Consider the following 27,969-nt stretch of genomic DNA (forward strand, 5'->3'; position numbering starts at 1 on the left):
TGTCTAGAATTTGCACTCCATGTAGATTATTAACGAACCTAAACCTCTTTCTTCTGCCCAGCAAGGTATATGAAATGGGAGATAACAGATTTCCAGGAGATTGTGTTGTTCCAGTGCTACCACGAGCCACTAAAAGTAAGCCACGTTCATTTATATACGTCGAAGGCAGATGCATCGAATGGAATTTTCTAGATTTCTTCGCTTTTAGGAGTGAAAGGGAAAACCAGGGAATGGAACTTTCATCAATTTCATTCAAACATAAATAATTGTCAAATTCTAGTTTAAAATTAACCAAGTTAGTGCACTCCTCGTGTATCATCTGCACCGCCGCTGGTTTTCTGTTGTTCCAGGCCTAAAACCTGTGTGACCAGAGGCTGGAAGAACTCAATTTGAATTTGAACTGGTACAACACGTGAATGTATTGAGTTCGCCGAGTTACAATACGTCCAACTGATTTTAATTAAAATAAACCACTTAATTTGTGCAAGCTTTGGAGTGTTAAGGACAGGATGTTGTGTTGCTGTAAAGCCCCCTGAGGCACATTTGTAATTTGTGATGTTGGGCTATACAAATAAAATTGACTCGACTTGTTATAATTGACACTTGCCTGCTTCATTTACAATTTTGCGTTCTCTGTTGCTGTCATTCGGTCTGTAATTGTGATGACTAATGGCTGGTGTCTTAGGGGTTCGGACTGTTGCCTCGCAACAGCTGGGTCCTGGGTGTGACCCAATGGGTGTTGCACAAGAAATCCCAAACCCACCTGTTTGCGGTTGCTTGTTGTTCTTGTATTTGTGTGTTTCTTCCCACAGTCCAGAATCATGCATCTTAAGGCCTGTTTAGAACAAAGACTCGTGATTAGACTTGATGATCTGCACGGCGGCACAGAGGTTAGCGCGGTCACCACAGGAGTTCTCTGAGCTGGATTAAACATAGATAATGAACTGATAAATTTGAGGGTTTTATCTAAATGAAACAACAATTGAGATAAAACAAATATCACTGCTTTAATATTGGCACATACCATTCATATTTCATGCTTTTTTGCAAAATGATGGGTTTAAGGCTGCCCTAAAATCACAAAAATGTGACTGTTTAAGAGTCGCTGGATAAATGTCAGGGTTCGAGTGTGTGTGTGTGTGTGTGTGGGGGGGGAAGCATATACTCTGCTTTATGGCAAAGTAGGGGTTACAACTCTGCATATCACTTCACCGGACTCAATTTTGCAAAAAAAAAAAAAAAATCTACCATTACAATTTTAAAAAGAAAAGAAAAAAAAATAAGAGGATAAGACGGAAAACTTATTTTTTCATTTTTTTATTATTATTATTTGACACGAAAAGGAGAGAAATTGCAGGATCGAACGGCAGCGCTGGCTTCACTGGTCCCATAACAGCGTCGCCGTGACGTCACGCTGTATGAACGAGGTCCACGGTTAGAATAACGCGACGTCATCGCCGCTAAGAGGTTGGTTTTTTTTGGGTTCTTTTTTAATTCGGTTTTTGATTTTGAAATCTGCAGCGTCATTGTGTTGCGTCACTGCGGAGAGACCCCTCCCACCCCACCCCGGGGGGAGGAGCGCCGACGGAGATTGCTGAGTCATAAGATGACGCACGCCGCCCGATGACGTCACGCGTGTCCGGTAAAAAAAACCGGCGTGGAGCCGGGGAGATGTTTAGATACACACACGCATACACATACATACACATTAACACACACACACACGCGGTGGACAGCCGGTTCAACGGCTTTGCTCGCCGAGTCGCTCCATCACGGATATACAAAGCCGTCATTTGAGGGTCTTAACTGGGGGGTGTGTGGGGGGGGGGCGACCCGGGTAACGTTACAGCCTTAAGCCATCTTGAAACGGCGTCGTCCGGCCGGCCGGCGTTCCGCTAGCGGTTAGCCGAGTGACGCGTCTTCTCCCCTCGTCTTCCCGCAAACGACGCCGAAGAGTGACGCGGCGCAGTCAGGAGAGAGGACCACAACACCCCCCCCCCACCCCTGCCGCGGAACAGAAGGGCCCTCTCCTCGGCCGACAACCTCACGCTAACCCGCGCTCGGCTAACCCGACCACTCGGCTAAGCTAGCCAGCTAGCTAACGTTAGTAGTAGTAGTAGTAGTTGTAGTAGCTAGCGGGCGGGGGGGGGGGTCGGCGAGACACCGAGGGGTCCGGCTAAGCCGAGCGCGTGTGTGAGAGATGGGGCTGCTGTCACACGGCTCGCCGCTGGGCTGGGAGGAAACCAAGAAGTACGCCGACCATGTGCGGAAGCACGGCATCCTGCAGTTCCTCAACATCTACAACAAGGTGAAAGATCGCCAGAAAGACGTGTTGAAGTGGGGCGACGAGGTAAGAAACGGGGCTTTTTTTTGGGGGTGGTGGTGGTTTTGGGGGGGGGGAAAACGTGCCTTGACCCCGGGTTATGATGCAATACACCGTCCGCGGAGAGGAGTTGCCGCTTCGATGGTAATAATTCCAATGCGGCTCGGAGCACTTGGACGTGGATCCGCAAAGCCCTTTTTTTGGTTCGCGGACCCCCCAAAGTGCCGTCGGTTTATCTTGGAAAAAGAAAATGGCTCTTTCGCCGCATCCCGTTTTTTCGTGTTTCCCTTTTTAACCCCGCGCGCGCTGCGCGCGCCCGCGCTTGTCCCTTCGTTGAAATGACGCCGCTTGCTGTTTTCATTAGTATCTTGTTATTTAGCCGTATACAGGTTTTTAATGGTGGTGAACTGAGGCAGCTTTTTGGGGGGGGGGCGGTTGGAGATTGGTAGTAACCGCGCCAGATTTCAGACATCGTTTACTGTTCTCGTTTTACTCAGCCTTGGACGTGCTCGTTGGCCAACAATCCCCCTAGGAAATAAACGTTATCACTGACAATTGGCTATCCCCCCCCCCAGACGTCACTTGCCCAGTTTCTGATCAAACTTGAATCTGATCCTGCTCGTTTTTACAGTCGCAAGCAAGACAAGTCATGTTATTGCTGGAGGCTTGTCATTCAAAACACTTTGCACACTAACAAGAAAAAAGTTTGTGAAAAAGCACATTGTTCATACTTTAAATGGGTACTTGACATGGTTATTAAGGACTTTTTTGCAGTTCTGAGTATTATCTAGTTATCTGCCTGCACATGTTTATAGTGAAAACCCAATGATGTTGCCGGTTACTAAAGGATACCGACATTCTTGTCTATTAATCGCACCCATAAAGTACTCAGTAAGTGCCATACAGATTGACTGACGATACAGTGGCTTTGCTGTTGCCTGAGATTCCGGTGGTAAGTCTTATAACCTCAAAGTTGTGTAACAGCATGGCTTTCGGGTTTACTGCTGCCAGTCCGTAAGACTTTAGTGTGCTTCAGCTTGGACAAAATGCTTTGATTTCTCACCACGAGGAATGCTGTTGTTTTTAGGTGAATCCCCCTTTCAGACAGGGGATTACAGGGTAGCAGAGGTAAAGTCAAGATGCATACTTGATGAATTGGAATGGATGTGATGGTGTCCCATTTTGATCTCGAAAATGGATCACTTAATGCGACAGTCAAGCGTACCACAAAAAAAAACGCACGTTCTCAAGGAACGACCCTGCAGCCATACAATTAAAAGCAAGATTGTCCACATAGCTGAAGTTCTGTGTTTTGTACAGTTTGACTGGGTAAAGAAATATGTCTGTTTATGATTGATGATCAGTAATGCATCATCTTTTTTTTTCTTCCATAGGTTGAATACATGTTGGTTGAAATGGATATCAAGAATGAAAAGGTTCATATTGTTCTGAATGGAGGAGAGGTTTTGGAAACACTTCAAGACAAAGGGGAGAAAACAGATCCCAAGTAAGTAAACTTTGTCCAACACGTCTGAATTAAGATGAATCCATGATTAAATATGACAAATGCCCATTTCACATTCCATGAGCCCAAAGAAATGTTTTAAAACTGTTCACTGAATATTGACCAGCAGCCAAAAAAAAACCCCAGACCCCCTTTAATGATATTAATCAGAGAAAGGCAAGCAAGACTTTGCATTTGTGAAGTTAATAAATAACAGACAATTAATGGATTACCAAAATTAATGAATAATTAATTTTCTGTGGATTGAGTGTCTGATTAATTGACTAACGCTTGAGTACTATTCTATTACCAAAGCATTAGGTCTGGCACCATCTGTATTGTCTTGGCCTAAAGGGAAGAATTCATAGTTTATATGGAATATGCTAACCATTACATTTTTCTTTTTTTTCCCCCTTACAGTCTTTCCTTATATGATTGTCCAGATTTAAAAAAAAAAAACACTGCTACAAGTGATGGGTCCCTGGTTTACAGCAATTTAAGATATGTCTGTTGACAAGTACTGGTAGGACTGTTGAGATGGGAGGACTGTTGAGACTGGGTCGTTCAACTGCCACGTTGGAGCCAAGTTTCATTTTTGATGAAACCGATTACTGAAGTACCAAAAGGATGTGTTGCAAAACAGAATAAGTAGGCTATAATGTACACTGTAGCTCAGACTGCAAAACATGCAACGTAATGTAAAAGCTCTAAGTCTTCAGTCTGATGCTTACCTGTATGCACTCTCACACCCTCAAAATTTCCATGCAGACACAAGCTATTAATTATTGCCCAGCCACCAATTCAGACACAAACAGGCCTTTTTACAGAATTGTCCACAAGATGGCTCAGCTGACGTTGCCATTATTATTTTTTATTTTTTTGTTATACATATTACCACCTCCTCTACCATTTTGTGGCAGTTGGGAGGTACCGCTGAATTTCAATTTTTAAACCCACTTCCTGTGATTTCACCATAAGGTTGGATGTCTGCAAGCATACTTTTGATTACTTCAGAAACATTACCATAAACGATCAAGAGCACTTGTTGGTGTTGAAATTATACTACGTTGGTGTCATATGCTCATATCTTCTGTTCATCTCAGAAGTATCTGGTTGTCTCTTGACACTTAAGGATTGTTGTAGAGTTGGTGTCAGTATGATATTTACAATGTTATGACTAGTCATGCCCATTGGACAAGAGTCAGCCAAGCAAAAAATAAAATAAAAAAAAAAGTTGTGGGTTTTTTAGACATAGATAAATATTCAAAACTTCCCTCGGGATTGCCTGTCGCATATCCCAAATCGGGGCCAGGGGGCCTGAAAATTGGACGAGGAATTATCTCTCGACTGTGTGAATGTGTTTGTACAAGCTCCCATGAGTGTTATGTTTGCTAGCTGCACATGACGTCGCACCAACTCTGTGGAGCCGACTTCACCAAGGGGAAATGGCAGTCGCAGTGGGAATAGTCAAGCTCGTGCATTCCTCATTACTGCCTCTCTGTCGCACACACAGCAAAGCGCATGCCCTGGAGCACAAATATGTTAGCGCTCATCCCCCCCCCCCCCCCGACAATATATAATGCCGAGCGTGCTGTAAGATAGATGAGACATTCCAGTTGGCATTGTGATGGCTTGACTGGAAATGGCCGGCAGTATCCGAGGTCCTGATGCTTTGGACCTGTGAAGCCGTCACCCCTTAGGAGAGCCTAGTTCCTTACTAACAAATACAAGCTAGGAGTAAACATCGAAGTAATGCCTTGATCTTGTCACATGTCTTTTTTTCTCTATACAGCCATCCTACCCTGTGGAGGCCCGAATATGGCAGCTATATGTTAGAGGGGACTCCTGGACAGCCGTACGGTGGGGATATGTCCGTGTTCAACACGGTGGAGGATAACATGGGGAAGCGAAGGCGGGAGGCCTCATCTGTCCTGAATGAGAAGGAAACCCTTTTAACCATCACCTCGTTCCCAAGGTAGTCTGGATTTAATTTAACAGTTAAAAGTGCGGTTTTAGAGACAATACTGTCCACTTTTTTTTTTCTAAGCCTGCTTTCATTCTGTCTGCCAAATAATTATAATTGCAGTTAATAGCAACCAAAGAGAGTATTTATTTATTTTAAGTTTTTGGAGAGAACAATTACATCATCATCCACAAAAGCCTGATGAAAATGTAACCATTATACGTTTATTCTTTTTATTTCCCTTTTACTCATTTTGCTTACTTGAATTGTGGTTCAGATTAGGTTGTCCAGGTTTCACCCAACCAGGGTACCTGCCTACGCCTGTCGAGAGAGGTGTGTCCAAGTCGCTGTTCTTCCCAGATGAAGCCATTAATAGACACCCAAGATTCAGGTGGGTTTTATGGTTATCACGGCATGGAACCGAGGTTGTTTGTATGTTTGCCGCACTGAAAGGTTTTTAATGACCACTGACTGCTGGGATAGGCTCCAGCATCCCCGCGACCCTGAGAGCAGGATAAGTGGTTCAGATAATGGATGGATGGACATTATTATACAGGATAAGACATTCATACACTCCTCCAAAAAATGTATTGCCATCTTTCTATTGTCACTAAAAAAAATATTAGTAGTTCATGCTATAGTTTGGGCTATGTTGAGAAAGAGGCTGCTGCGAAGACTTGACAGAAAATACTTAAATACTACGAGTATTATGAGCACATTGTGTTAAGAACAGACAGTTGACAAAACACACAACTTAATCCCTGGTTGTATATTTGCTTTTGAAGGTATAAAAACAGATAATCTATATAAGGTTATGTAGTGCCTCCGGTGCAAACTAGGGATAGCAGTAAAGGCGCTAACATCTAACTAGGTTCGGTGAGGGGTTTGCCTTGACTAACTCACGAGAGGAGTTGATGTGTAGTTGAACAGTTGACAGTTTTATTGCCTCACAACAGCAAAATGTACACAACGCTGACTTTTACATAAAAGAATTGAAATAAAACAAAATAGAGCTCTTTAAAGTAAGTAAAATAATAAACAAAAGAAAACCTCATTCAAATCACAATCCTCAATGAGTGTTAGCAGTTGGAGATGAAAGAAAAATTCAGTTCCTTGTCCTTGAGTGTATGTGTTGATCCAAGAGTTCAGTTCCTGATCCGTGAGTGTATTGAACATACTTCAACGATGACTATTTCTACCCTGGTAGAGGAAATAGGCTAGTGTGTATGGGTTCTTATCTAGTGTCTGGATGAATGATTCAGGCTTGTCAGACGTTTCCAGGGACAGATCCTACGGTAGGCCACCACTTCTATGATCGTCCACAGTCTCACTGGGCTGGGCTCGCCATCACAATCTCCCAAATTCTATCTGGTAGTTAAAAAAAACCCAATCTACACAAATAGTGCAGAACAGTAAGTATTCCATTCTATATCTGTTTCTAACATGAGATCTCATTAACTTCTTTTCATTCAGAACATCTTACAATATACTTTCCATTAACATGTATATGAATTGCAATATCATTACTTAATCACTACACATATATAATTCTGTTACACAAAATCGGTGCAATCACAGTGTAGCCTCAATACAAACCATTTAAGTGCGCTAACCACTTAAACCGAATGGCTTTAACATCAACAGGGTAAGTGCCACGCATCTTTAATGCTACACAATTCCCCAATGCTTCATTGGCTAAGCTAGTGCGTGAGCTGTCTTCTAAAACATTCAACATGACAGTGATACAGTATGCACCAAAGTGAGTTCTAAACATTAACATTCTCATAACTACTACAATACATACCAAAGTACAGGCTATTCAAACATTAGACATTCTTATAACTCCGACTGGTTTTATGAAGAGTATCGCAACAGCCATCTGATCCAGCGTTATCGTTTCCCTTCAGTGATTAGCAGAACACTAGCACAAAAACGGGCTTTACTCACCGCAGTTCCAAATACTTAAAACTCAACAGACCAGTCGAGATCAAGGGATACGAAAGCTATTTCATTAACAGAACTCAATCAAAGGGTGGGGGGGTTGCATTATACATAGATAAAAATTAGAAAAGTTATTCTGTTGGTAAAATGTCATTTGTTTTGGATAATATCATGGAGTGTATCGCAATAGAAATAGACATGGGGAAATCAAAAAATATACTGATTGGCTGCATTTATAGAAAACCTGGTTCCTGCATTGATACCTTTAGAGAAAAGTTATCAGAACTTTATACCAACATAAATGACAAGAAAATGGCTTTTATCTGTGGGGATTTCAACATTGACTTGTTAAACCCACATGATCACAGTCCAACTTCAGAGTTCATTAATTCCATGTACAGTACCAGTCTATATCCCGCAATCACAAGACTGGCCAGAATAACAATGCACAGTGCAACCCTAACTGACAACATATTGACCAACGTCATTGACCGCAAAGTAGTAAGTGGAATAATAATAGATGACACTAGTGACCATCTGCCGGTCTTTGCAATAATCCAGAGCTGTACCATGACCAAGAAAGATATCAAAACCTTCAAAATGACAAGGCACATAACACAAGATGCTATCAGTTATTTTAAAGAAGACCTAATGAAACAAGAATGGAATAAAGTTTATGTAGAAGATGCAAATGAGGCCTATGAATCATTTCTGTCCATTATAGTTACGCTGTATGAAAAAAATGTGTCCACTAGTAAGGAAAGTAGGTAAACAAATATATGCTGAAAAACCATGGTTAACTAAAGGAATGCTAAGTGCATGTAAGAAGAAAAATTTATTATATGAAGAATTTTTAAAGAAAAGAACAATAGGAGCTGATCAAAAATATGAGATATATAAAAACAAATTAACAAGAATTATGAGAATCAGCAAAAAGGATTATTACAGTAAATTACTAGAGGACAATAAAAACAATATTAAACAAACATGGAATGTATTAAATGATATTATTAAAAAAGGAAGTGGGAAGGCAGGATACCCTAACCATTTCCTGACTAGTAATAATTCAACTATTAATGACATGACCATGGTTGCAAATGAGTTCAGTAATTTTTTGTCAGTGTTGGTCCTGATTTGGTTGAGGAAATTGCAAAGACCGGTAGCGGAGATAATGAGGAAAACAAGAAAATATCTGTTAAAGAATCCATATTATAAGGGGAGCAAATTAAAAAGAAATTATTGACACAGTTAAAAATTTCAAGAACAAGAAGTCCCCTGACTGGAATGGAATAGACATGTTGATGGTTAAAAATATCATTGAATGCACTGCAAAACCTTTGTCTCACATCTGTAACCAATCCCTACAAACTGGTGTTTTTCCAAACAAATAACAGCCAAAGTTATACCAATCTATAAGTCTGGTGATAGACACATCCTTTCAAATTACAGACCTGTTTCCTTGCTTCCACAGTTCTTAAAAATACTAGAAAAATATACTTTTCAAGAATACATGACTTTATCACAAAACATAATGTACTGTATGATCAGCAATATGGTTTTAGAGCAAACAGAACAACTTCATTTGCACTTAAAGAATTTGTAGATGAAATAACAATGGCAATAGAAAACAAAAAATATGCAGTAGGGGTATTTCTGGGTCTAAAAAAAAGCATTTTGAGACCGTAGACCAAGAATTATTACTGAAAAACTACAATTATATGGAATTAGAGGAACCACACTCTCCTGATTAACCAGCTATCTAAAAGACAGATGTCAATATGTTGAATTACAAAACTTCAAGTCTCACCAACTGAAAGTCACATGTGGGGTCCCCCAGGACTCACTGTTGAGACCATTACTGTTTATTCTGTATATAAACAATATTTGTGAAGTGTCTGAATCTCTGAAAGCCATTTTATTTGCTGATGGCACAAATTTATTTTGCTGTGGGGATCATATGGATTAACTCCTGGATATAGTGGAAAAGGAACTGATATTCAAAAAAGGACTGGTTGTTAAAATCCCTAGTGTTTGCACTGCGACAGTTTCAGTGGGAATTAAACTGGAGATGTCTGCCAAGGTGACATTGCCACCACCAGGACACATCATCAGTTGTGTACCTCAGCATCACAGGGTGTTTCGGCCTTTTATCACAAGACACCCTCCGCTGAGGCAGGCCCACCACAGGTTGATCGGTCCTGGGTGTGTGACCTGTGGTTAGCTGTTCACCCTGGCAGCCCAGACGGCGTCTCTCCTTTTGATCCAGATCCAGTGGCTAGTCCTCTCAGCAGTGTTGGCTAGCTCTTTGATCACTCTCCTATGGGCCTGCCCCCTGACTCCTAGTTCCCTCAGGAGTTTTGCTGTGGAGCTGGCAACAAAGCCCCTACAACCCACCTCCACAGAGCGCACCTTCACCTTTCAGCCTCTGTCCTCTGCTTCGGCTGCTAGGTTGGCATACCGCAGCTTCTTACGCTCGTACGCTTCATCGACTGCATCCTCCCAGGGGACTGTTAGCTCAATGATGTAAGCAAGCTGGTAAGAATTGGACCAGAGGACGAGGTCTGGTCGCAAGGTGGTTGTTGCGATCTCTGTCAGGAAGATGAGCTTCTGGCCTAAGTCCACTCGCATTTCCCAATCCCTGGCTGAGTTTAGTGAGCCTAAGTTGGGAAGTGAAGGGTTGGCCTTCAGTTTATCTGCCTCCCGAACAAAAGCTGGGAAACGCCGGGGCCCTTCCTGGTTGTTGAAGGGTTGGGCATTGATACCCTCTTGCAATCGAGTTCAGCTGCCAAGCACCTGAGCACCTGATTGTGTCGCCAGGTGTATCTGCCTTGAGTAAGGTTGGTCTTGCAGCCAACCAAGATGTGCTTGAGGGTTGCTGGGGCTGCACACAGGGAGCAAGATGGATTCTCTCCAAACTAGAGATTTAGATTTGTGGGCGAGGGCAGGACATCATATGTGGCTTTGATGATGAAACTCAGCCTGTTTGATTCCATGCTCCAGAGCTCACTCCATGTGAGTTTCCTCTTTTCAACACCCTCCCACCTCATCCAGCGGCCCTGTTTGGCTTGTGCTACAGCTTTAGAACATCTGGCTGCTTCTTCCTGTCGGCGAACCTCCTCCACCACCGTAGTTTGCCGTTTGGTAGTAGTCGCCTTTTGCCAGGTAGGTGTTTTTATTCCCAGGCCAAGGCCTCTGCCTTGTTGAACATGGCCTACTACGTCTCAGTGGCGGAGGGCAGATTTCGCCTCCAGTACAGCTGCAGCTGGGGTCCATTTCTTCCCTGTTGCTAGGGTTGGAGCAACTCCTCTCACTACCGGGTCGTGATTCTGTGAGGGACATGTCCAGCCTCACTTTGGCACATTTGAATTCCTCAACCAGGCTGGAAATTGGCAGTGCGAGGGCTCCATTGCCGTAGAGTCCAACACTGCTGAGGCATTTTGGCAGTCCGAGCCATTTCCTCACCTGCGAGTTCACTAGCCTCTCCAAGCGATTGGCATGAGATAATGAGACCCCGTACATGGTTATTGGCCACATGAGTCGGGGTAGCAGCCCAAACTGAAAGCACCAGAGCTTCAACTTCCTGGGCAGTGCAGCGTTGTTGATTTGCCTGAGGCCACTGATTGTGTCCTGATGAAGTTGCTCCAGTTGCTGGGTGTCTTTGAGGTCTGCATTGTACCACCGTCCGAGGCTCTTGATGGGCTTCTCCCGGACTGTGGGGATTGGTTGATCACTGATGCAGAACCATTCATCTGTTAGTTGGCCTTTAACAATGGCGATGCTGCGAGATTTGCTTGGTTTAAACTCCATTCGTGCCCACTTGATGTTTTCCTGGAGTTTCTGCAGCAGGCGCCTGGTGCATGGTTTTGTTGTTACTATGGTGGTCAAGTTATCCATGTATGCCCAGATTGGTGGAAGACGCAGGCCATTCCTGGACCTTTCACCTTCCACCACCCATCGAGATGCACGGATGACAAGCTCCATTGCCATGGTGAATGCCAGAGGGGAAATGGTGCAGCCCGCCATGATGCCTATTTCCAGATGTTGCCAAGTGGTGGCGGTGTTCTGTGTTGTGACACAGAACTGGAGATCCTGAAAATAGGTCTTGACCAACTCTGTGATGTTTTTAGGGATATGGAAAAAATCAAACGCCGTCCACAGTTAAAGATGTGGTTTGATGCTAACAAACTAACATTGAATTTAAGTAAAACAAAATTTATAATCTTTGGTAACTGTAAAATTAACTCAATCAAGAAACTCGTGATTAACAATGTAGACATAGAAAGAGTGATTGAAATTAAATTTCTTGGGGTAATAGTGGACAATAAATTATGTTGGAAACCACATATAAATTATACCAAGGCTAAAGTATCCAGATCAATTGCAATACTATTCAAAGTCAAAGATCTTCTAAATCAAGCTTCACTTTACACCTTGTACTGTTCCCTCATACTTCCATACATCACCTACTGTGTGGAAGTGTGGGGGAACACATATAAAACCAACACTGATTCAATCTTCATTACTCAAAAAAGAGCCATAAGGATAGTAAACAAAGCCAATTACAGAGAACCAACAAACAAACTCTTTATCAAACTAAAAACACTAAAATTCAAAGATCTGGTGGACTTTGAAACTGCTCAAATCATGTACAAAGTATTAAATCATAAAGTACCCAACAGTATCCAGGGGTTGTTCCAGTTGAGGGAAAGTAATTATGACCTGAGAGGAATATGTACATTTAAACAAAACCTAGTAAGGACAAATGCAAAATATCATTGTGTCACAACCAAAGGAGTCAAGATATGGAATAATTGCAGTGATGAAATGAAAACATGTGAATCAATAATCAAATTTAAAAGACTCTTTAAAAATAATATTTTGAACAGATATGGGATGGAGCTGTGACATCTTGTTTGAGTTGTTCTTCTTTTTGTGATGTTTGCTCTTCACTGGCTTTGTTCTTGTTCTGTTGAATGAATTATCTTTGTTTGATTTACTACACATCATGGTCACTGGTGGTAGATGATTGAGTTTTCATTTAAATCACACAGTTCACTGTTGAAATATTAAAATAGAAAAAGGGGGTAGAACTAGAAAAGTTTTTTTTTTAACTTCTGCCTACTCCTTTTCGAACTGCCGAGATTTGAAACAAATTTTTGATGATGATATTGCTTGCTTGCTTGCTTTGATTTTTTTTTCTCTTTTGTTTTCTTATACATTTTATTTTTTATTTTTTTAACGTTCGAAAAATATAATACGACCTTCGTCGTCTCGTAAGCTCACAGATGAGATTCTGATTACACGTAACACTTTTCAGAATCAAAAAATGTCAATCCTCTAGCGTTCTGAGGCTGTGTATAATGACATTCAGTCGTCGGTTCAAGAGCACAATTTCCGGGGGGATCGCAAAAAGAAAAGGAAAAAAAAGATGACGACTGCGTGTAGCAGTCTCTACACTAGCGAGTTGCATAGTGCGCCCCTTAAAGAGCGGCATGTCACTACACTACAGTTAGTTTCCATTAAAGATCCTTCCACCACAAATACTCACATCAAAACCTGAATTAGCTAGCGCTCCGCTCAAAGCAATTCCTTAAGTTAATACCCAAATGACCACCATATACAGAGAAAAATTAGCAAGTACTCAAGCGCTTGTATTCTGGGGGGGGGGGTTGATCTCATAACCAGTGTCATCACCAGTAAATGCAATATAATTTGGACTAAAAATAAAGAAATACTTTGTATAATTGGATATATTATTTAAACCGCAGTTTCTTAAACACGAACATATTACAAAAATAATAAAAACTTCAGCAAAGTTCATCTTCCACTGTAAACATGTCCCTGGTATTAATTTCATGTAAATGTAACTTCCACTTTTTTTTTTCCTTTGGCTTTTTTCCCCTTCTTTTTCTCCCCAATTGTACTTGGCCAATTACCCTATTTTTTTAGCTGTCCTGGTCGCTGCTCCACCGCCTCTGCTGATCCGGGGAGGGCTGCAGACTACCACATGCCTTCTCCGATACATGTGGAGTCAACAGCCGATTCTTTTCACCTGACAGTGATGAGTTTCACCAGGGGGACATAGCGCGGGGAAGGATCAAGCTATTCCCCCCCAGTTCCCACTCCGACTGAGCAGAGGAGACGCTAGTGCAGCAACCAGGACACATACCAGCATCCGGCTTCCCACCTGCAGACACGGCCAATTGTGTCTGTAGGGGCATCCGACCAAGCCAGCGGTAACACCGGGATTCGAACCGGTGCTCCCCATGTTGGAAGGCAATGGAATAACTTCTACTTTTAACGCATCCCTGGTACAGGAAGTCCCCGGCTTACGAACAAGTTCCGTTTTTGAGTCTGTTCATAAGTCGAGTTTGTATGTAAGTCGGAACAGTTACGTACAGTTCACATCTGGCATCAGTTAGTCAAATGTTTGTCTTAGTATATAGTATGTCATGCCTAAAACATCATAAATATAATGAGCAGTAATAATAATACATGTAACTACAGTACAGTATTTATAATTGAGATATAGTGTGTGTCTATATAGGTATAAAAACATTAAAGAAACATTTCTTAAACTGTTTAGATAGAAAAGAAAAGATAATTAAAGGTTAACACTGTCGTTCCAATTGATGTCTCGCATACCGGAAAGAGTCTTAATTAACTTAATTAATAGGAGTATTATGCTGACTTTGATCTTCTAACCAAATTACTGATTGTCTTTCTATTTCAATAATTAAACCACTGTGGTGCTTAGTGATAATTGTCGCTTCCACTGGGACAGAGCCCTTTACATACTGCATTACTCTGCCCTTGTCCTTTATACTTGTCCCGATCGTTGATCCACTGTAGCCAAACGCTTTTCCGATGTTTCTTGGCATGTCACCTCTCTGGACACTTTATTATTTCCACTTTCATTTCAATCATGATCGTTTTCCTTTTCTTCGGTGCGTCACCATCACTCTCATCAGATTTACACATTGAAGCCATAGTTACGAGGGTAAACGTTACATTCTTGTAACTGTAATGTTGAAAAGAGGATTTTGCAAGTCGCTAATTGTGTGGTATTGGGCGAGCTAGCTTATCTCAGCATCGCTAAAAAGGCTAAAAGTTGTGTTGTGGCTGGCTAATAAGTGACTTGTTCTTCATACAGGCAGCTGAAGTTTATTTTATTTTGTATTTCATCCATGAGCCAATAAGTGCTTTGGAAACTGATTAGTTTTGTTCGGTGTTTTTAAGCCAATACATGAGAGCAATCTCTTCTGCCTCAACCGCCACTGGGAGTCCTGTTCGCTGTCTGTCTTCCCAGCCTTGGTCCACTTCACCTAAAACAATGCAGGGACCTTACTGGGGCTCACCGCCTGAAAGACACGGTTACATCTTTAAATTTAAGTCAAAACACAACGCACGCAGCAATGTTTATGTGATCTGACTTAAAATGGCAGCGGGTCAATGTTCTCCCTCGGGCCAACAACCACCGAAAAACACGCAAGCATCACGCAAAGTAGTCCATCTGTTCATTAGTACGAACCATTGTGTGTAACTCGATTTTTTTTTTTTTTAAATCTGCAATAATTTCATAATAAACATAACCCCAATGTGTGTCGGCCCTGTGATGGCCTGGCATCCTGTCCAGGGTGTCTCCTCGCCTGCTGCCCAATGACTGCTGGGATAGGCTCCAGCATCCCCACGACCCTGAGAGCAGGATAAGCGGCTTGGATAATGGATGGATGGCTGGATGGGTAATAGACTTTACGGAGGTCGGTTCGTAAGTCGGGCATTCATAAGTCGGGCGTTTGTAACCCAGGGACTACCTGTATTAATATAATGTTCAGACTCATTCAGGCTCTGCGGCTACCTGACGTAATTTTATTTAAACAGATTAGCTGGTCTACATGCTCAGGTGAGAGCCAAGTGTGCAGTCTATCCACAACTAGACCTGCGATGGAAAAAAACGTTCTGCTGGCATAGAGGTCACAGGAACGGACAAGTACCACTGAGCAAGGACACTCAGCTTTCTGTACCTTTTCTCTCATATACCTGCCACCACAGTAATGGATCCTGGCTTAGAGTGATGCATTGATCACTGACGTAGTTCTTGATTTCGTTGTACCGGGAGCAATCATGACTGGTGCTGTAATCCTCTCTAAATGGAGTGCGGAGAGCTTTTGCTGTCCCAGACTGAAAGTCTCCTTGTTCAGTGTCGCCATGTTTGGAAGCACCTACGCTGTCTGTAACTGTGTCACGAAGCTGTTTCAGTTTCTCCTTTACGCTCTGTCGAAGTTCTGGCTCAAGATGTTTGTGCCTGGGGTCTAATGCTGATGTTTGTGCCTTGGGTCTAATGCTGAGGTAACCAGAGATGGGGTCACTTTTTCAACCATCTTGCAGGTCAGCTGTGAGTATGTGCTGTTTTAGAGACTTTGCCACAGCTGTTTTGAAATCAGACACGCCGCTAATTGTAATTTGGACCGGGATAAAGTTAGTTTAAATTTCAATATTGGGCATTCAAAGGAATTTAAGGGACCATCTTCAAAGTGCAGTTATTGTGTTACAATAACTTAAATAATTTTCCATATAAATGTCCAGCTAATGCATAACCAAGTGTGTTAGGAAGTGCATGACAGGGGGGTAAATCCACGGCAATTAAACTTCTTAAAAAATGTTGTGTTGATTTTTCATAAAACAATTCTATTACGAAATATTCATTAGCTTCCTGTATATTTGGCCTACTCATACAAAACCAAGCAGGTTAGAAAGTGTACACCAGGACCGTCAATCTACTGTAATTACATTTTTGATAAAACAAATTTTATTGATTTTTAAATTTAACAATTTTTTTTGTTTTAAAGTTTTATTTTTCGAAAAAACATTCAGTAGCTTGCTATGTACAGGGCTTACTTGTAAAAAAAAACACAAAAAAACAAGTGTTAGAAAGCAGAAGGGTCGATCTACAGCAGTTAAACATTTGAAAAAAAATGTTTGAGTTTTCATAAAATTTTATATTACAAATAATTAAATGGCTTCCTGTATATAGGGTCTGCTCATACAAAGCCAAGTATGTTAGAAAGTGCACAACAGGTGGGTCAATCTATGGCAATTACATTTTTGATAAAATGTTTTATTGATTTTTAATAATCAATAAAACATTTTTAATAGTATTTTAAAAAAAAGTCAATAGCTACCTGTATATAGAGCCTACGCATACAAAATCAAGTGTTAGACATTGCACAACAGGAGGGTCAGTCTACGGCAATTTACATGTTTGATTTTTTTTTGGATTTTTCCTAAATTTTCATATTGCAAAAAAATTCTTTCGCTTCCTGTATAGCTGTATAGCTTCCTGCTTGAGTGACGTTGTGGCTATTGTGCTGTGGTGAAAATGTGCAGCCAGTCTGCTGCTTGCAGCTATCATGTAGCTCACTAGCAGCTTTGAGGCCCTTGTTAATTGCAAGCGGAAGTGCGTGGACAAAACAAGGCACTGATTCCCACAGACCTTGATTCACCAAAACCATGTTGCTAGCATTATCATGAACATATGCTAACAGACGTCGACAGCCACTTTTCTGTTGCACCCTTTTGATATTTAAACTATGTTCACAGCTGTGTGGCTCACTGTGCTGTGCTTTCCATTCACTGACGCAGTAGCATGCTGGTGTTGCATAGGAATCAGTAGTCAGCGAGGTCCACAAGTCAGTACGGTTTCTGACTTCGATAGGATGTAAGTAAAGAAGCACTCCTTTAATGTACAGCAGGGGTTGGCAGCCTTTTGGCTGACCCGTGCCGCTTTACAAGGTAAAAAAAAAAAATCACAAACCCGAGTGCCAGTTAATTTTCATAATGAGCATCCATCCAACCATTAACCAGACCACTTATCCTGCTCCTGCTCTCGGGCTCACAGGGATGCTGGAGCCTATCCCAGTAAGTCATTGGGAGGCAGGCGGGGGGGACACCCTGGACAGGCCGCCAGGCCATCATAGGGCCATGATATAATAATTATTATTATTAATTATGAGCATTTATCTATGTATTTTACTACTGCTTGTCTCCCCGTCCTCACATGCCAAAAGATCTGCGCTACACACACACACACACACTTTATTTGTGCAAAAGTGTGAAGATTACTAGGACACAAAAGAAAATGAATTCAATCTTACCAATTTAGTACGAGCCTTGTTTTTCACAGTATGTGGTAACCACTGCTAGACGTAGAAACTCATTTACATCCACACTGTGATAAAGAGCTACACTGAATACGATGCATCTTTCAGTGCGAGAGTGTGCTGGTGCCTTATGTTTTCAGCTGTGTCTGTAATGCGTTGCTCTACAGTTGTCACAGAAACGGAAATTTCTTTGGTGCTGTTGATGATCGTGTCTTTATTGAGTAACCCATCAAATATGACCTGCGAGCTTCTGAGGAAAGCCACCTTTATACTCTCTCCGTCAGAGAATGGCTTTCCATGTTAAGCAATGCACTGTACGACTTTACAGCTGCCCTCTGTCGCTTGGTTTTGGGCGACATGTTGGGTCGTAAACATGTTGCTTTGCTTCCTGTACTGGGCCGCAGCCCTCATGATGGAATCAGCTTCATCAGCCTTATCTTTGACGTTTTTCTGCTGCCTTGTTTCAGAATGATGTTTTACACTTGAAGTTTGACAGACAGTGTTGCAGCAGAGGGTGCACACAGCTCGGTCCTTTCGCCAAATAAACCAGAATTCATTTGTCCAGGATATCTGAAAGAGGCGAATATTAGACAACCTGCTTATTTTTCCTGTGAAGAAAGCATGTCATATTGGGGCTTAAGGTAATTCATTAAATTCTCTTAATGCTTCCCCCTCAACAAAACGTAGAGGCAGCAAAACTTTGGCTAACATTTCGGCTGTTGGCTGCATTGTTCTCTCAACTCTGCTAGCATTGCATGTACAGTGCATCCGGAAAGTAGTCACACCCCTTCACTTTCCCCACATTTTGTTATGTTACAGCCTTATTCCAAAATGAATTAAATTCCTTTTTTTTCTCATCAATCTACACACAGTACCCCATAATGACAAAGTGAAAAAGGTTTTATAGAAATTTTTGCAAATTTATTAAAAATAAAAAACTGAAATATTGCATGTACATAAGTATTCACACCCTTTGCTATGGCACTCAAAATTGAGCTCAGGTTCATCCTGTTTCCACTGATCATCCTTGAGATGTTTCAACATCTTGATTGGAGTCCACCCGTAGTAAATTCAATTGATTGGACATGATTTGGAAAGGCACACACCTGTCTATATAAGGTTCCACTGTTGACAGTGCATGTCAGAGCAGAAACCAAGCCATGAAGTCAAAGGAATTGTCTGTGGACCTCCGAGACAGGATTGTATCGAGGCACAGATCTGGGGAAGGGTACAAAAAATTTCTACAGCTTTGAAGGTCCCGAAGAGCACAGTGGTCTCCATCATTCGTAAATGGAAGAAGTTTGGATCCACCAGGACTCTTCCTAGAGCTGGCTGCCCAGCCAAACTGAGCAATCGGGGGAGAAGGGCCTTGGTCAGGGAGGTGACCAAGAACCCGACGGTCACTCTGACAGAGCTCCAGCGTTCCTCTGTGGGGATGGGAGAACCTTCCAGAAGGACAACCATCTCTGCAGCACTCCACCATTCAGGCCTTTATGGTAGAGTGGCCAGACGGAAGCCTCTGCTCAGCAAAAGGCACATGACAGCCCGCTTGGAGTTTGCCAGAAAGCACCTAAAGGACTCTCCGACCATGAGAAACAAGATTCTCTGGTCTGATGAAACCAAGATTGAACTCTTTGGCCTGCATGCCAAATGTCACGTCTGGAGGAAACCAGGCACCTCTCATCACCTTGCTAATACCATCCCTACAGTGAAGCATGGTGGTGGCAGCATCATGCTGTGGGGATGTTCTTCAGCGGCAGGAACTGGGAGACTAGTCAGGATCGAGGGAAAGATGAATGGAGCAAAGTACAGAGATCCTTGATGAAAACCAGCTCCCGAGCGCTCAGGACCTCAGACTGGGGCGAAGCTTTACGTTTCAACATGACAACGACCCTAAGCACACAGCCAAGACAATGAAGGAGTGGCTTCAGGACAAGTCTGTGAATGTCCTTGAGTGGCCCAGCCAGAGCCCAGACTTGAACCCCATTGAACATCTCTGGAAAGACCTGAAAATAGCTGTGCAGCGACGCTCCCCATCTAAACTCACAGAGCTCGAGAGGATCTGCAGAGAGGAATGGGAGAAATACCCCAAATATAGGTGTGCCAAGCTTGTAGCTTCATACCCAAGAAGACTTGAGGCCTAATCACTGCCAAGGGTGCCTCAACCAAGTACTGAGTAAAGGGTGTGAATACTTATGTACATGCAACATTTCAGTTTTTTATTTTTAATAAATTTGCAAAAATTTCTACAAAACCTTTTTTGCTTTGTCATCATGGGGTATTGTATGTAGATTGATGAGGGGAAAAAAAGGAATTTAATCCATTTTGGAATAAGGCTGTAACATAACAAAATGTGGGGAAAGTGAAGGGGTGTGAATACTTCCCGAATGCACTGTATGTCTGACTGTAGTAGAAGACATTACTCGTATCTGGCTAGCATCTTTGTTGTTGCTTGACATTTTTTGTTTAATTGCAAGATGATAGCGCATTGTACTAGCGGTAGAGTTATATGAAAGTGTTGCGCTGCACAACTTGCACTGCACTGTATTTTGTTCAGTTTTGTTAGTGTTTCCCCACCTCACTGCACGTTTTCGAAGCCATTGGTAGCTTGCTATAGCTAGTGCCACAGCTTTGGCCTAGAAGAGGTTCCAGCTCCACAGTCTCTGAAATGATTGTCATCTGTTCAGTCTCAGTGGACCGAAAGTTCCCACCCCCAGTGTCACCGGTCACTGTAACCAATCACTAAATTTTAGATAAAGAAATTTTTTATGGGGGGTGTCCAGATAGCGTAGCAGTCTATTGCGTTGCCTACCAACATGGGGATCGGTGGTTCGAATCCCCGTGTTACCTCCGGTTTGGTCGGGCATCCCTACAGACACAATTGGCCGTGTCTGTGGCTGGGAAGCCAGATGTGGGTATGCGTCCTGTTTGCCACACTAGCGCCTCCTCTGGTCAGTCAGGGTGCCTGTTCGGGGCAGGGAGAACTGGGAGGACTAGCATGATCCTCCCACGCGCTACGTCCCCCTGGTGAAACTCCTCAATGTCGGGTGAAAAGAAGCAGCTGGTGACTCCATATGTATAGGAGGAGGCATGTGGTAGTCTGCAGCCCTCTCCGGATCGGCAGAGGGGGTACATATATACATATACATATGTATATGTATATGATAAACATTCATTCACACATTTATTATGTTATGACTGATCGTTGCGGTCACTTGCGAGTACTCATGCCTGTCCCTGTTAGAAACCCTGCTAGATTGTATTTAGTTTTAGTTTTTTTTTTTTTGCCCCCCGAGATGTTTCTACTGTGCCATCCCTGTCGCAGATAGACAGAGAAATGTTAAAATCGGCACATTTTCCCTTTTCAGTTTGATCACAAATTACACAATAATGTAGAGTCAAGGCAATTTTTGTTCATAACCTATATTGCGTTTTGACTCACCTTTAGTTAGGGTGACAGTAGTTTCGAAGGGCAATTCACATCCTAGCCTGTGTATGTGAGTGTTTTCAATCGATTAATTGTGCGGTTGTGCTTTTTTTTCCTTTTTTTTTTTCAGTACCCTTACCAGAAACATACGTCATAGAAGAGGAGAGAAAGTGGTGATCAATGTGCCAAGTAAGTACAGATGAAAACAAAGTATAGGAAGAATGTGACCGTTTCCTCGAGCGAACTACACAAACTATTCTATCCCTAAACTTTCCTTAAACTTGATCCTTCTGAAGTGTTCCTTATTGGTGTCTTAAGACTATCCGAGGAAAATATCCCGTTTATATTCTACATCTGCCATTTTTTAAATATTTATATTGGACCATAAGAGTCGTTTTGTTATCCAGATTTTTATGTTGGTCCAAGGTTTCGCATAATATTTATGTCAACATTGAGTAGTGGTGATCCATGAGCATTTTCATTCCTTAACTGCTGTGGCTGTAGAGGAATATGCAGAGTATCCTAGATGCAGTTTTAGAGCAACATCTTCTTGTATTTTTAGTTTTTAAAGACAAGAACACTCCATCTCCGTTTGTGGAGAAATTCCCTGAGGATGACGGCGAAGCGGCTGCAGCTGCTCTCCCGGATCACATCTACATGGACGCGATGGGCTTTGGAATGGGCAACTGCTGTCTTCAGGTGATTAGTTAAAAAAAAAAAATTGCTTGTATGTTGATGATGTGTTTTGTTGATGGTCCGTGACCCTTAATGTGATGAAGGTATCTAATTCAGATTTCTTTTTTCTTCACTAGGTTGTGATCACAATGTACTGTAAATTTGGCTGGACTTGCCGACAGGCCGAGTAATCATGTTTAGAGTGACTGACTTGCCTGACTGACTGACTGACTGAGTGATCATGTTTGACATGACTGTGCCGCTGGATCAGGTGACCAACGACGTCACATGATTGCTTGGCAGATAGATAACGCATGCTAACAAACACAATATATTGCTGCTCGTGGGTACGACTGAAAAGCTAGTAGCAGAATATTTTGTTGCTCTTTCCACATCTGGTTACGTACCGTAACAGTCCAGCATGGAGCAGAGTAGGAGAGAATACCGCTCCCTATGCAGCGAGTGGCATGAGGGAGAGCCACGGTTAAAGAACTCCAAATAACAATCACTGACAAAACACTCAGTACAGACTGAGTCTTAGAAAAACCAGAGACATCCACAGATAGAAGCAGATGAAAGAGGAGGGGGAGTTAACAGATAATCAGAATAGTTATAATTACAATTAAATTAAGTTCTTTTTCAAATCAAACTTCCCAAGATATGAGTGGAAAGTATTGTTCTTGCAACTGAACTTATATATTTTTTTTTATAACTCTAACGTAGTGTAACCATGTCATGTGATGTGCTGCTTCAGTACATTTTAACAAAGAGAATTACTGGGAGCACTACAGAAACTTGCAGATGAACATTTAATATCCAGGAATTCACATTATAGACACTACCACTGACTATCCCTGTAACAAACTGACCACAATTTCCAACATTGACCATACACGGTCCAGCCATATGCTAGATTTTAACCTAGCCTTGTCAAATTTGACCCTATTTTTGCCCTGGCAAGTCAGATTCTAAACTCGCCTCGTTGGCTTTTCATGATGTGTTCACAGGTGACTTTCCAGGCCTGCAGCATTGATGAGGCGAGGTACCTTTACGACCAGCTGGCGACGTTCTGCCCTATTGTGGTGAGTAGATAAAGCCCTGTAAAACCCGAGACACACAGACTTATAGACCAGCTTCTACTACAAATGATGGAGGGAGTGAATGTAAACTTGTGAAGGGGTTTTATTGGTGGTTTTGGTTGTGTTTTTGTTTAAAAAGTTATTTTCTTAAATCAGTAAGCTATGAAACTTGTTTTCTCTGCTGTTTTCATAGATGGCTTTGAGCGCTGCCTCACCTTTCTACAGGGGCTATGTGTCAGATATCGATTGTCGCTGGGGAGTTATTTCTGCTTCAGTAGATGACCGAACACAGGAAGAGAGGGGGCTGAAGGTGAGCGTGCTGATCTGGGGGAAAAAAAATACTGGTCTGTAGTTTCTGAAACATTTCCAATAAGAGCCTCTGGTGATCTGTACCTAAAATACCATACGGAACCAAAGAAGCAGAGCTGATCCTCCACAATAGGCTTCACCAGGTGAAATTATCAGTCTGCTGTACATGATTTTATTTTTATTTTTTCCCCTTACAACCTCTTTCGTACTGCGTTCGAACCCAAAGGCAGAAGGCGTGGTTGAAGCACTCCAGATGGGCCTCTGGGGGCCTCACACTCAGCAAACAACTACAACTTGTGTACAAGACCATCTTCTGATTTTAATTTCTACCCTTAGATCTACTTTTTCTTTTGTACGGAGCCATTTCGTAGCCTAAAAAATGTATTGTCATCATGAATCTTAAAAAAAAAAAAACACGGAGTCATCCGGGTAGCGTGGTGGTCTATTCCGTTGTCTACCAACATGGGGATCGCCAGTTCGAATCCCTGTGTTGCTTACGGCTTGGTTGGGCATCCATATAGATACAATTGGGCATGTCTGCAGGTGGGAAGCCGGATGTGGGTATGTGTCCTGATCACTGCACTAGAGCCTCCTCTGGTCAGGCGGGACGTCTGTTCATCATCATTTAGGTATCACTTTAGAAGGAAGTGTCCCTGTGTCGATGCAGTTGCCCACTGGGGACCGGGGTTCACGCCCCGGTCTCGTCAGATGCAACTATGGCCGGACTCGATGAAGCAGCAATAATTGGCGGCGCTGTCTTCGGGAGGGGGGCGGAGTCGGCTTGTGTTCGTCACATGAATGCGTCTCTGTGTGTGTCTGAAAAAGCAGTGGTTCGGCCTGGAGTCGCCTTGTCACGAAAGTGGGGAGGCGTCTCCTTCGAGACTGCCGGCCGGAGAGATGCAGTTGGCGAACGCATGCAGTACGAGGGTGGGTGTTTGAATTAAAATAGGGATTGATTGGCTACTAAATTGAGAGAAAAGGGGAAAAATCAGAAATAAAATTTAAAAAAGAAAAGAAGGAAGCGTCCTTTAAGTTGATACACTGAGAGTGAAAATGTCTTCTTTTTTTTCCTTTTTGCAGCCTTTGAAAAACAACAAATATCGAATCTTCAAATCCAGATATGATTCCATTGATAGCTACCTATCCAGCTGTGGCGAGAAGTACAATGACATCGACTTGACAATAGATGAGGAGATCTACAAGCAGCTGCTGAGTGCAGGTACAATACTTTTGGCCAAAAGAAAAGTGACAAAAGAATATAATGATTTTGTAATGACAACAAAATATGAAGAAATAGGCAGGCACCGACGTGAGAATCCAAGTCTGTGAAGTTGTTGAGCTTCATTTTTGGCTAACAATCATTTGCACATGTACAGTGTAGCATAAACAATCGGTCCTCTGCTCACAGGGATTGACAAGCTGCTGGCCCAACACATAGCCCACCTGTTCATCCGCGATCCGCTCTCGCTCTTCGAGGAGAAAATAAACCTGGACGATGAAAACGAGTCCGACCACTTTGAGGTAGGAGTGACATCAGAGTTAACTGCGTTCACACTGTGTTCAGGAGGAATCCTGTGTCTGTGAACATCTTCATCCCTCTCTGTGGACCTCTCTGCATTTATCAGTTTTCATATGCAGGCGTTTTCAGGTGCTCTCTCAAAAACTACCTGTTAGTACTGCTTAGTGATAGTTTTATTTTGATGCTGTTTATTATTTTCATTTTCCTTCTGCTATTCATAACTTTGTCTTTGGCGTGGCCTAGTCTTTTTGCAGTAGGTCTATGTGTTCACACATATTTGGCCGCTGTCTCCATCCAGCATGGCCCATCAACACTCGCAAATACAAAAACTGAGACACACACTCATCCCCAGCACAATAGGGTAGGATGAGTGATTGTCTCACCCCTGTGTACTTACACACACTTGTACTAGTATTAGTATGGAATAATAGAGACATTTGCTTGACCCTTTTTTTATTTGCTTGAAGAGGTTCATGTTTCACGTTTAAAAAATGTGCTACGTCGGTACATTCTGACCAATCGATCTCTTGCAGAACATACAGTCAACCAACTGGCAAACAATGAGGTTCAAACCACCGCCTCCGAACTCTGATATTGGCTGGAGAGTTGAGTTCCGCCCTATGGAGGTATTTGCAGACGGCGTTGACGCCTTGTTACACTTCTTTTCATGCCCTGGGTGGAAAATTGGTTGTATTTGCTGCTGACTCTGAGGGTTTATTAAGATCGTCTTATTTATATTCACGTACTCTTTCTCCTCCCCCAGGTCCAGTTAACTGATTTTGAAAACTCTGCATACGTTTGCTTTATTGTGCTGCTAACTAGAGTGATCTTATCCTATAAGCTGGACTTCCTGATCCCCCTTTCAAAGGTGCAAAAAGTCACATTTCCAGTATCAATTTTCCTTTGGGAAGAAGCCCTTTATGTGTGTTTTACTGAGACCCATGTATTAGATTTAGTAGCGCTGCTGTAGCATTTAAAGTTGCAAGATCCTACCACCATATGATGCAATTGTGGAACTTTGCTTCGCAGCTCTCTGAAACTAATGTCTTGCACCATCAGGTTGACGAAAACATGAAGGTTGCACAGAAGAGGAACGCAGTCCAGGAGGGCATGTTTTACTTCAGAAAGGATATCTTCAAAGGTGATAAGAAAGTACCGCCAGAGCTTTATTTGTTCTCCGAATGAAGTGTGAATGGATACGATCATCTCGTGTGTTCATGTTTTCTGGCCTGCAGGCTGCAACCCTGTCCTTGATGGCACCTCTTCGGCTCACAACGGCTTGGAGATCGACGGTGGCAACGAGGAGTACACGCTGATGTCCATTGACACAATCATCAACGGAAAGGTACCCACGCAGGTCTTGTGCCAATTCTAGTGACGTTATACTCGCTCTCACACACCCGGCGTCAAACCATCCGCTTTTCTTTGTACCAACAGGAGGGAGTATTTCAAGGGCTCATCCCAATCCTCAACTGCTACCTGGAAAACATGGAGGTGGATGTTGACACGAGGTGCACCATTCTGAATTATCTGAAGCTCATCAAGAAACGTGCCTCAGGTATCTTAGAAGTATCATTTCTGTTTCTTCAGAAGCACAGTTTCTTTTGTACCGCTACACAACAGATCATTATGCCCTGTTTTGCTCCTTTTGAAAACAGGTTCCCTGATGACCATGGCCAAGTGGATGAGGGTTTTTGTTGCGGATCACCCTGAGTACAAGCAAGACAGCGTTATAACTGATAAGATCAACTACGACCTGCTGCTGAGGTGTGATAGGATTGCGAAAGGAGAAGAGCGATGCCCAGAACTCATTGGAGACCCCATCAATAGGTTCAAATGAGATATATGCTGTCAGGAATGTGCTGTCATCACTCACACATGCACACAAACACACGCTAGATAACATCGCGTTATCATGTTATGTTAAACTTTGTGTTCAAAAAAACCAAATATCGAAGGCTTGGCATTGACGAGGTCCAAACAAAGTGAATTTGAAGACAACTCAGAGCAGCACGAGTGCATTGTGAAGAAACACATCTGCGTCAAAATTGTATATACTGTATCAGATTTTTATGATCATAAAGTTATTTTAATAGGACGAGAACATGGAAGATAAGAAATCAGATGTGTACATATTTTCCCTTCTGCTGATAAATTAATCTTATCTGTGTGAGAATGTAAATGTAGTTCACCAGTTGTAAATTAGTTGGCTTTTAATCTCATGTTCTGTAAATACTTCCAATCTGAAAAGCATTAACATGGGTATTTCATCGATCAGGTACGAACATTTCTTGGCATTGGGTAGAAATCTTTTTTTTTGCATTATAAAAAGAAATTGTTTGCTCTGCTGTGATGACAGTGTACTAGGAACCTCAAAGTAGACTCACGTTTAATTGAAAATAGCGGAGGACTGTTTGCAATGTTAGGCTGCTTCGAATAAACCTGTACAGCATTGAACTGTGCTGGCTCCATGTTGTGAGAGAGATTTAGTGTCCAGCTGTTGTATGGCAGATCCCCCCCCCCTTTTTTTCTCCCCAATTGTATCTGGCCAATTACCCCACTCTTCCGAGCCGTGCTGGTCGCTGCTGCACCGCCTCTTGCCGATCCGGGGAGGGCTGCAGACTACCACATGCCTCCTCCGATACACGCGGAGTCGCTAGCCGCTTCTTTTCACCTGACAGTGAGGAGTTTCACCGGGGGGGACGTAGCACACTGTTCCGCCGAGTTCACACCCCCCCCCCCGAACAGGCGCCCCAACCGACCAGAGGAGGCGCTAGTGCAGCGACCAGGACACACCCACATCCGGCTTCCCACCCGCAGACACGGCCAATTGTGTCTGTAGGGACACACGGATTCGAACCGTCAATCCCCATGTTGGTAGGCAACGGAATAGACCGCCAGGCCACCCGGACGCCCCCTACTCAATGATTTTTAGGATTCTGTTTTGAAGTTACTCAAATGTACTGTTTTGATTGTTTGATCGGGGCAGCTGAAAGACTGAAGTTTTGTCTAACCACAGCTTTCTAGATGAGCCATCCATTTTCTTTTTCGTATTTACAGTGTTGGATA

General features: G+C 42.6%; 1 protein-coding gene across 2 annotated transcripts; it reads left to right on the forward strand.

Annotated features, from left to right (window-relative positions):
• Positions 1 to 1,667: 1,667 nt before the first annotated feature.
• Positions 1,668 to 27,374, forward strand: gclc (glutamate-cysteine ligase, catalytic subunit). 2 transcript variants are annotated; one of them, XM_056292426.1, is made up of 16 exons: positions 1,668 to 2,350; positions 3,718 to 3,830; positions 5,620 to 5,802; positions 6,068 to 6,181; positions 21,449 to 21,507; positions 21,881 to 22,017; positions 23,001 to 23,075; positions 23,266 to 23,382; positions 24,462 to 24,600; positions 24,790 to 24,902; positions 25,434 to 25,526; positions 25,664 to 25,768; positions 25,960 to 26,041; positions 26,136 to 26,245; positions 26,338 to 26,458; positions 26,559 to 27,374. In XM_056292426.1, exons 1-16 carry the CDS (start codon positions 2,201 to 2,203, stop codon positions 26,738 to 26,740), a joined length of 1,893 nt encoding a protein of 630 aa, XP_056148401.1. In that variant the 5' UTR covers positions 1,668 to 2,200; the 3' UTR covers positions 26,741 to 27,374. The 2 variants fall into 2 exon arrangements, with proteins under 2 accessions (XP_056148401.1, XP_056148402.1); XM_056292427.1 differs by lacking the exon at positions 25,664 to 25,768.
• The last annotated feature ends 595 nt before the right edge of the window (positions 27,375 to 27,969 follow it).

The sequence above is a fragment of the Lampris incognitus genome, chromosome 13 (genome assembly GCF_029633865.1).
Source record: "Lampris incognitus isolate fLamInc1 chromosome 13, fLamInc1.hap2, whole genome shotgun sequence".
Taxonomy (NCBI): Eukaryota; Metazoa; Chordata; class Actinopteri; order Lampriformes; family Lampridae; genus Lampris; species Lampris incognitus.